We start from the raw sequence: 11,726 nt of genomic DNA, 5'->3' as shown, positions 1-11,726 counted from the left end.
TATTGTAAATTACTTTTAGTGAATTTGGCTTAGATTATAAATGAAATCCGACCAAATTTTGTTTGCTTGGCAGCACTTTTTGTTTGGGCTCCTCTTACCTCTACATTAGCTACAACAATATTTATTCATAAAAAAAAAAAGCTACAACAATATTTAAGGTAAAAAATATAGATAGATCACTAACTTTTAGCAAATAAATTCATGTAGAATTTATAAAATTGCCATCATTTAAATGATGTGTCATCATGTGATAGGTTTAGTCCACGGATGACGTGGTGAACTGAACCTACCTAAGAATTTCTCGTTCATATAAGGATTTTTCATGTTTTTAAAGGACTAGAACTTTCATATATCATGTTTGCCATAACGAAATGATAAAAATAAAGTAACAAAAATGTTATCCATTGATTCAGCTGGACAAAGAGACAAACTGATAAACATATGGCAACTAATAGAAACTAATAAAATCTGGAATTTCTTGTTGTTTATAATTAACAGGCTCCTCAACAGGAATGAGTGGTAAATATTTTGAAGAATGAGTGATCTCAAAAGGATTTTCTTTCCCTAAAGCAACAATGGTCCCTTGGTTAACGAACTTCATTTCTTCATCAAATACCTCCCATTTGTCCGTAATTACCGTCTTCAATTTGTCGATTTCATCTATCTCTTTGTCAATTTCAACAATTTTGTTATCACCGTTCCTATGATTATTATCATCGTCGTCATTATCGTTTCTTTCGGAAACGCCATTGATGATACGTTCGAGGTCTTTGAGATCTTCTTCAGGAATTTTTGTGACTTTAGGTACTTCCATTGCATTAAAAACACCGAATTCCCTACAGAACTCAAAAAATGAAGCAAGATCTTCGCCTTGAATTATCGCCTTTTGAAGTACCTTAAGCGCCAAGGTAGCTTCAAATTTTCCAGCTGAATAAATTCCAATTAAAACCCTAGCAACCCCATTACAAATTCTGCTATAAACATCAAATATTTCAATAATAACACAATCCATCGCTTCAAGAATCAAGCTTTCTCGCATGTTATTCGCCAATGGCTTAATCTGAAGCAACATATCAAGCAAAGATTGCCAGTTTTCAAGCCTTAAAAGCTCTTGTACCATCGGATTACTATCTTCCGCTACCATTTGTCGACGCTGCTCGTATAAAAGCGAAGATCTTTGATCTAAATACGCATAATAAGCGCGAATAAACGCATTAAAACCCCACAATTTGCTAGGTTTCGAATGTCCATCCGTAAAATTTGAAAGATCAAACGGTAATCTTCCGATTCTTAATACGGCTTGAGTCTTGCAGCAGAAAACACCATGCAATAACATTAAGCTCTTCAATGCAACAACCCAATCCTGCGTCTTCTCCACACGCGCCGTTAAAACCCGTATTAACGGCTTCAAGCTGACCGGAGAAGTACGTATCCATGCAAATACTCTTTGAGCATTCTTGTAATCTACGTAACTTTCATTATGATTTGTAGCTTTTATGATTGCAAATTCAAGATCAGGGTTCCGGTAAGATGTCCGCCGTGAAAAGGTGGCCACCAGTATGCTTTTCTGGTCTTTGAGGGCTCCGGCAGCCCTCTTCCAGATATACATTACCGGCCTTGATCAAGATTCCAAAGAGTAGTAATGAAAGAATTAGGTTTTTGGTTTATTTTAGTGTTTTCTTTTTTTTGTAATGGGGTTGTTATTTTATGTGTGATAGGTAATTAATGGAATCTTTAAACGAAAAACAGATGATCAAGAAACGGTGTTTTATTGACCGGCCAAATTTAAATTTAAATTAATTAAAAGATTTTAATGATGCTTGTTTTGTGGACAGGGGGAAGTTTTGTATTTGAATTACAAATTTTATTAGTTGGCATGTATTTGACTTTTTCAAATGATTTTCTGTTTGTTGAATTACAGATTTGATTATGGTTGTGCCTTTAGGACGTGCAAGGCATGCCATTTGGTGTTATTTTTTGAAGAAATTATTATCTAGACTTAGACTTAATGGGGTTGGTTTCACCCTTTTGAAAAAGCTTTTGGCTTGTTTAAAAAAAAAAAAGCTTTTAGCTTGCTTTTTAAAAAGGGAAAAGAGTCAAATGAGCTCTCCATGTTTGGCCTGAAAAGCTGATTGGCCCTCTATATTTGGAAAGATGCTAAAACACACTTAACGTTTAAAAAACATCTCAAATAAACCCCTTCTTCTAACATCGTTTTAAAAACCGTCAATTATTACTTATGTTGAATCTGACGTGGCTCAATAAACTTGAGATGGTCCAAATATGCTCTCACTGTTTAGCATATAGTTCAAGTATGCCCTTCATATATAAAAATATTCAACTATGCCCTTCACGTATAAAAATGTTCAAAATATGCCCTTCATGTATAAAAAGGTTCATATATGCACTTTATGTATAAAAATATTCAAATATGTCCTTCATGTATAAAAAAGTACAAATTGAATTTGAGCATCAAAATACTCTGCTTGATAAGCCCGCAAGCCTGGTCGAGTTTTAGTAAAAAAATATTCTTTATTATTATATTATACACAGAAAAATCTTTATTTTTTTCATAAAATTTAATTTTTAAATACTTATACAGATAATCAAATCGAATCGAGTTTGAGTTTCAATTATTCTATCGAGTTTGAGATCGAACTTCTAAAATTATATTTTTTCGAAATAAGTTTCAAACTTTAAACTTTAAAATTGAAACAATCTCGAAAGTGATTGCATTTTTCTTAAAATCTACTATATTAAGTGATAATAATATCTTTTGATACGAGACAAATTTGTTAAGATTCAATAGGCTTAATTTGGATAGAATAATTGAAATTTGAAACCGACAGAAATACAACAAAAAAATAAAAAAAAGATTGGCTTATTCGGTTAATTTGGATAATCGAATCTCAAACAAACCAAAAATAAATCTATAACTGAACTAATAAACCGAAATTTATAAATCAAACCGACTGAAAGTCATTATTTTGGTCAGTTAATTTGGTCGATCGATAATTTTGTTCACCCTTATTGGTGATATTTGAATCTATTCATACATGAAGGGTGTATTTGAACTTATTCATATATGTGAACTTTTTCATACATGGAGGGTTTATTTGAAACTTTCATTAATGAAGGGTATATTTGAAACTTTTCATATATAAAGGGCGTATTTGAACTGCATATCAAATATTGAAGGCATATTTGAACTGCCTCATGTTCAAAAAACCACGTCAGATTCAAGGTAGACAAGAATTAACAGATTTTCAAACGGTGTTAGAAAGAGGGGCTTATTTGAGCTTTTTTAAAAACGTTAGGTGTATTTTAGCATCAATTATAAATTATATAAAATTATTATTATTTAATATTAGAACAACTATTAATAATTTTAAAAAAAATCATTAAAAAATATCTAATTAAACTTAAAATAAATCTTACTTCTTATAAGAAGATAATTGTTATTGTTTTTATTAAATATTATATAATTTTATAATTTTATAATTTTATAATTTAATAAATAAAAATAAAAATTATGTCTTTTACAGTCTTTTATATATAAACTGCATCAAATTTCACCAATCACGTATGGTCTGTTACCCACCAGATGCCAGCCAACAACTATCAGCTAACTGATACAAGAAACAACTGTTCCAAAAGGGGCTTAGTCTACCACGTCATCCATATACTGATCCAATCACATTATAACACGTTATTAAAATGATGGTATCATTGTAATATCACTATTAAATAATGTAAAAACAAACAAATAAAATTACAATAATGCCGTTATTCTATTGACGTTTTATAATGTGATTAACTCAGTTCACGGAAGACGTGGTAGTAAATTGCTCTTATTTTTCGGTGTTAAAATTTTGATTTTATATAACATTTAATATTTCAACAACTTTCCACCTTTTAGCGTCTTTTTAATTCCATTCCGAATTTATAAAATCGTCAATTTTATTTTATTTCTTTTTTTACTTTCATTATACTTTAAAGCATTAAATTGATCCGTTTTTCACTCGAAAACATTTCAAATAAATTATTCATATTTAACATATAGTTTAAATAATTTCCAATGTTAAAAAAATTACAAAAATTCATTCTTCTCCATAAATTCAAATAATAATTATTATAAATATTCTTTTATTTAATATAAATTAATGATATTAATTTATTAGTATTTATTTTGATATTTGAAGGTTTCTGGCACCGACACTGCTTTCTTTCGACCCTTTCATCGCCCTTTGACCTTGGAAGAAGAACCAGATTATCTTTCATGGAGAAAGATGAATCGTTATGTCTTTTTCCATGGAAGACAAATCCATCTTTCTCCATGGAAGCCAAACTTCGAGTTCGGCTTCCATGACCCGTCTTTCTCAGTGAAAGACAAATTCATGGTTCGTCTTTTATGGAGAAAGAGAAAGACATACCTGGTTTGTCTTTCTTCATAGAAAACAAACGACATCTGATCTGGTTGGTCGGAGGGGGCAGGATCAGAGAGGACAGCGGTTAGAATGTCAGTTTTTAATTTATTTAGTTTTTTATTAACATTTTAAAAAAATAATTATATTTTTTAAATTTTTCTTAAGTTTAATTGCATTTTCAGATTAGGTTAAAATCAATTATGATTTTAAGTTAGATTTTAAAGGTTAATGACTTATTTGATTTTCTTGAGTAAAAAAAATATAATTATATTTTTAAATTTAAATTTTTGAATGGTCTCATCCCTGGAGCTAAATTTAGAGTACAATTGAAAGTCGAAAATACAAAAAAGGATGAAATTGGCGATTGATAAGGTCGAAGTAGAATCAAAAAATGGTTAAAAGGTAGTAATTTATTTAGATATTAAGCCTTTATATAATAAGTGTCTCTAGAGATATGTATGGATTGATTCGATTCGGTTTGAAAATGGTCAAAACCGACCTATAATTGAGAGAAAAAATAATTGATTCTCATTAAAAGAGTAATTACATTTGTATTTCTGAATAATTTTTGATAAAAAAATAAAAATAACAAAAATCATCAATTTCAATTTTGTTCTTATATTTAAAAATTAAATGTACAAAAAAATTTTAATTTTGACATACAAATACATAAACTTTTAAAATTTTGCAATAATGACACTGACACTATTTTAAATGTAAAACGGCGCCTTTTAAATGTAAAACGACACCGTTTTGGATATAAAACGGCATTGTTTTGGATGAAAAACACAAACGTGATATATATAATTTCAAATTAGAAAGCTCATTTTAAATATGCTATAATTAATAGTTCATGTTAATACCAAAAACACGCAAAATTCATTGATAGTTTTATATATTTAAGCCTATTTTTAAACCAACCACCCCCTTGTGTATGAGGTTTCTAACGACACAACAAAGCAACTATATCTTATTTGGACATGACTCATTCTCAAGTTTTTTTATTTTTTTTTTTGTTTATTTGGTTCTTGGTCTATTTTGTTTTTTTTAATAGTTAGTTGATGTATTTTTCACTTTTTATTTACTTAGTCCATATACTTTTGGTTTTCGTTTAATTTTTTTTTTATAAATTTATTATTTACTTAATTTTTTTTAAAATTTCATTTTTTGTTTATTTCTTCCCTGATCTACTTATTAAGAACTAAATTATTGTGAAATTTAATTGTTGGGAGACTAAGTACATAAAAGTAAACAGTATAAAATCTAACTAAAAAAATAAAGTAGACTATAAATTAAATAAATAAAAAATGAAAAATACAGGAACCTGAAGATGGATTAAACCTTTTATTTTTATGAAAGATAAAATATGATTATGTTAATTATTAGTGTTAGTTGTTAGTATTAGACGTTAAATAAATTCGAATCACCAGCAATCCTACAGTTTCAAACTAAAAGAGAAAATTAGGAAAAACACTCCATTTTCTAAAATAATAGTGAGTTTTACCTCAATAAGGAAAAGATAGAAAAAATACCTCATCTTTTTAGCACTTTTATTTTTTTTACTCTAAGATCCTTTTTTATTGTAATAATACTTATTTTTGTTATTTTTTACTCTAAGTATTTTTTTTTTACTCTACTCCTGTATCTTTTTTTCTCTCTCCTTGTTTCTCTTTTCTCTTTCTCTTTTCTTCTTCTTCTTCTTCTCCATTTTTTTTCTTCTCCATTTTTTTCTTCCTCCTCGTTTTTTTTTTCTTCTTTATCGCTCCGCCTCCGTCCTTCATCGATCAGCCTCCGTCCTTCAACGATCCGTCGTTGTTATGCCATGACACCATCGTCGATCCGCCATCACGCCGCCGTCAATCCGCCATCACGCCGCCGTCAATCCGCCCGTTCTTCAATATTTAATTTTTGCGCTTTTTTCTTAGATCGTGGTGATTATTACGATTTATTTTAATTCTTAGATCTATAAAAATTGCTCTTTAATCTTTTCAGTTTCAGATCTAAAAATTTGCATAAAAAACGATTTTACAATGAAAAAATCAATTTTCTGCATAAAAAATGTTTTTCTGCAGAAAACAGCGTCTGATTATCATATCGGTATCACTATGACATTATCATATCAGTATCATAACACTGTAGAGAAAAATGATTTTTTGTCAAAAAAAATACTTGATTATCATATCGGTATCATTAACGTTAGCATATCTGTATCATAACATTATCATATCAGTATCATAATATTATACGGTTATGATAATAGTATGGTAAGTTTTATGATAAGGTTGTGATAATAGTATGATAAGATTATGATATAGTTATGATAAAGTACGTCATGATAATGCTATGATAATATTTTATGATACTGTCATGATAAAGTATATTATGATAATATTATGATAGTATGATAAGGTTATGATAAAAGGTTACGATATAGTTATGATAAAGTACGTCATGATAATATTATGATAATATTTTATGATACTGTTATGATAAAATATATTATGATAATGTTAATGATAATTTTTATAAAAATAGGTTATGATAATAGTATGACAAAGTTAATGATAATAGTATGATAACGTACAAAAAATAATTTTTTACAGAAATATTATGATACCGAGATGATAATGTCATTGCTGCTTTTATGATAATATTATGAAAAAATTGTTTTTTACTGATCGTTTTTTTTTGTTGCATATTTTTAAATCAGAAACTAAAATAATCATTTTTTAATTAATTGCAAGCTGAAATTAACATAAATTATTAAGTAAATAGTAACACATATTATAAAATTTATAGAAAAGTTTGATATTTTAATTAAAATGATTATATTTATAATTAATTTAAAAGAATAAAAAACATATGAATGAAAAAATTAAATATTTGGACAATTAAAAAAGGTCAAATTTATTAGTAACTGAAATCTGCACATTTGCAATTAATTAAAGAATAAAGAATGAAAAGATCAAAAGAATGAAGAAAATTAAACGTTTGAGCAAATAAAAAAGAATGTCAATTTTTTTAGTAATTTGTGCATGCAAGTTGAAGGATGTGTCAGAGAATAAAGAAAGAGAGAAAAGGAAAAGAGAAAAAGAAAAGGAGAGATGTGTCAGATTGTATGTGTTATATGTCAGAGTAAATTCATAAGCTTTTAGACACGGGGAGTAAAAATATAAAAAGGTTAGAATCGTGATGTATTTTTTATAAGTTTTCCGTGTTGAGGTAAACTTTATAAATATTATTTTATTTTAGGTAAATATGTAAATCTCCCAAACTAAAACTGCAGCACATGGATTTGGGTTCTTAAACAATTTTTTGGGCTTATGAAAGATTTGGACTTTGGAGCCCGTTGAGGTGCACTAAACAAGTACCGATATATAAAGAGGAAATTACATCAAGAACCACCAAACACCTATTTATTCTCACAAATACAGACACGTTGTCTTTCTTCATAAATATATCAATCTCCTTTCATGTTTTCTTTACGTTTTTTTCTTGATCTTTTTACGTTCAAAATATTAAAAAGTACGGAATCCTTATCATCGACGAGTAGCGTTGATGGACCATGAATGAAAGGTTTATAAAGGGTCTTCCCTCCGTTTTTCTTTATATGTCGTAAGGCTGCGATTGAAGCGGCGATGGGCTGTCGATCCATCGGTTTGTTGGCGATGTCGGCGTCAATGGGTTGTCGATTGATGGGTTTATGGAGGCAATGTTGGGCTGGATATGAGTTTGTTGGATTTTCTGGAGGAGGTGCTGATAGTGTTGAGATTGTTGGCAGCAAGAGCAATGACAACCACAATAATGACGCTGGATCCAGCTCAGATTATGATTAAGGTTGCCTGGAACAGATTTGTAGGTTAAAAATTTGAGTGGTACCAAAACTTTGTTTATATTTCAATTTGAAATCCCAAATTTCAATTCATATCAAACAAGTACCAAACGTTTGCTTATATTTCAATTTTTTTTTTCAAATTTTGCTGCCAAAGTAATGACGGAATAACTTTCTATTTATCATATTCGTAAGTTTTACAATATTTTATATTTATGAATTTTAAAAGTCTGATTTACTTTTTAGTAAAACGATAGTAAATCGTTAGTAAAACGATAGTAAACAAGCTATCCTTTAGTCTGACTTATCTTTTACTAAACTGTTAGCATACTAACTTATTTTTCAGTAAACAGATAGTACATTAAGTAAAATTTATTTTTATTATAAATAAAAATAATAAAGTTAAACTAATTTAGTTTATAATACATCTTGTAAACCAATAGTAGATTATTGATAAAATGTTAGTGAAAACATATATTTAATTGTTAGTAAACTGAAATCGTATTTTTAGAAATGAAAAAAGTATTTTTGTAAAATAATTGGTCAAACTATAAATTTTAACTAGTTTTGGTCAAAAGGTACTTCTGAAAATAAGTATGTATTTGATAGATATTTTTCTAAAAAATCTCATATATAAATAACTAATAAAATATCAAAAAGTAAAAAGGTTCATTTTTTTTTAATTTCAAGGAAAAAGGAACGCTTGCAGAAAAAATTAAACTCACGAGCTATTAATTTACTGTCTAGCATTTATATCATTTGAATTATTTAATTGCAAAAATTTCCTTACACCAATATTTTCTCCTTCAACTTTATCATTAATATTTTTATCTCCATTTCAATCTATGTTAAATACCTCTTTACACCGCCGGCTTCTTTCTGAGCCGAGAAGCCACTAGATACGCTGGTGTAATCGATAGATTTATTTGGGATTCACATGTCCGAAATTCACATGGTGATGTCCATGTGATTAAGGGCCATTAATTTATAAAATAGTTGATATCCAATTTGACTTTTTTTTCTTTTAATATTTTAATATTTTAGGCTCTTGAGTTAACGGTGTGTGCAAGAGGTGTGAAAGTTACAGCCATGGTAAACTTGAATCCTATAAGGCATTATTAAATCTATGGACTATATCTTTTCAACTCTCTTTATAAATAAAAAAAAACAGTTTCAAAAATTAAAATCCTAAAATTCCAAATATAATTCAACAAAGAATCCTAATTTAAGAATTGAAAGTAAAATCAAATAAAAAAATCACTTTCACGGGCTTAAATTAGAGTTTTTTATTGTATTTGGAATTTTAGGATTTTTATTTTTGAAATCCTTCTCTTATTATAAAGAGAGCTGAAAAGATGTAATTCGTGAATCTAAAAATATCACGTAGGATTCAAGTTTACCGTGTCAACAATTTTCACATGCCATGCACACGCTGTTAACGAATCGTTTAGGAGAAGAATTTATTTATTTCTTATCAAAGATGTTAGGGTCTATTTGCCTCTTTATAGATTTTAGGACATATTTGCACTTGATCCAAACGTTAAGAGCATTTTTGCCTCTATATCTATAATATTCTATTGTGGATCTTGGACAAGGAAATCCAAATTTTGGGAATTGTAACGAGAAGGTGTAACATTCCTGCACAGCACATACAAATTTGTTTTATCCCATCTCCCAAATTAAACAATACACACAACACAACGTACCAGACAATTACTTCTCCATAAGGGTCCATATAAATACTTCCAATTATATCCTATCAAATCAAATCATTTTGTCTTTCATTTTATTATTTCCTGAAAATAATATAGTACCAATTTAATTATTACTCTATTAAAATATTATTCATCAATTTTACTGAATTTAATAACACACAATTTTTATATATTTAAACATAAGTTTTTGTTATATGTGGATTGGGTAAAGTTTTTAAAATTCGGCCGGACTTAACTAGCCTGAGCGCGGCCCATGATGACCTCTGCAGATAAAACATACTCCCTCCGTCCCAATAGAGTTGTCTACTTTGAGAAATATTTTTGTCCCAAAATTCTTGTCCACTTTCAAAAAATAACTACTTTTTACACTCAATTTTTCTTTATTAACCCTCTTCAAAATCTACTAGTGAGTAATTTGCTAGTGGACCCTATATTAAATAGGGGCATGACAAGAAAAGTAAAGAAAATTTTATAAAATTCATATGTAATAATTGCTTTTCTTAAACTATGTGATAAAGGCAAAGTGGACAACTCTATTGGGACGGAGGGAGTAACTTTTTTACTGTATTGTATGATAAATTCCTATTAATACTTGATATTAATCTTATCTAATATGTTAATACTTTTCTTATTTAGTACATGTTTTGATCAAAAGTTATATAAGTTGTGCATAAATTCTTCATATTTTGCTATTCAATATCTATTGCTATTTCAATTTCTGAATTTTTTATTTTTATTTTCAAACTATTGTCTATTTTTTTAAAAGGTATATCAAATGAGTACTTTTAACTGTTTTCACTCACCGACGTTGTAAAAGATAACAATAATCATCATACTTGAGTTGTCCTATCATATTAGCCAAAAATATATTGCGTACAAATGATACACTCGCCTATATGTGTAATCAAAATGACACCTATATTAGCAATTTTTAATGTATTTTTTAAATTTATGAGTGGTCTGGTGATCAAATACTTAATTTCTAAAAATACATGTGTAATTATTTCAAAAGAAATTTTTTAAGATTCGATAATATTTTCGTACTTTACGATTTGCATGGATTCCACATTTTAAGATTGATCATCCAATCTTGAAAGAAAAGCTTCCATGGATTTCTCAGTCTCATGAAATTTCGATCATAATAAGTTCCAATATTTGTACATGTAACGTTAATTTGTCCTTATTATGGATGAAACAAGAAGAAGAACTTACTTGCTACCTTAAAATTCAGTACTAGTAAACAGTTTTTTTTAGCTATTCATCTGTTTATTTTCTTATAAAAAAACAAAGACAAATTGCTAAAGATATAAAACATGGAGAAAACAATATATAGATAAGCCAAATGGCCTTAAATGATTAGTTGGTATGTAACTTATATATGGTTTATACTCCTCCATCCGAAAATATCATGGCACTATTTTATTTTTAAATATCTCTACTGTTATAAGATATAAAATGTTTTTGAGTTAATTTTTTAATTTTATCGTTCATATTATGCTAAAATTTTCTAGTACTATCTAAGAATGTATAAGGATATTTTATATGAAAGTAAATTTAAGAACATAAAAATTGATAAAAGATTATTTACATTTTTTGAAAGCTAAAATGAATATATCGGAAACTATGATAGAATTGACAGATATATTATTAATAAAAAATTTGACAGTTTGATTCAATAATTTTGCATTTTAGCCAATTTTATTCTAGAAACAATAAAAAAGATAAAGAGTGTATTATAAAATAAGATATAAT

At 28.0% G+C, this 11,726-nt stretch overlaps 1 protein-coding gene across 1 annotated transcript; it reads right to left on the bottom strand.

Moving 5' to 3' along the window:
* Positions 1-386: 386 nt before the first annotated feature.
* On the bottom strand, positions 387-1,724 carry LOC126680252 (putative clathrin assembly protein At1g25240). The gene has a single exon (XM_050375335.2). The coding sequence runs from the start codon at positions 1,607-1,609 to the stop codon at positions 449-451; it is 1,161 nt and encodes a 386-aa protein (XP_050231292.1). The 5' UTR covers positions 1,610-1,724; the 3' UTR covers positions 387-448.
* Positions 1,725-11,726: the final 10,002 nt, after the last annotated feature.

The sequence above is a fragment of the Mercurialis annua genome, linkage group LG5 (genome assembly GCF_937616625.2).
Source record: "Mercurialis annua linkage group LG5, ddMerAnnu1.2, whole genome shotgun sequence".
NCBI classification, from domain to species: Eukaryota; Viridiplantae; Streptophyta; class Magnoliopsida; order Malpighiales; family Euphorbiaceae; genus Mercurialis; species Mercurialis annua.
This window is presented reverse-complemented; position numbering and strand designations above follow the sequence as displayed.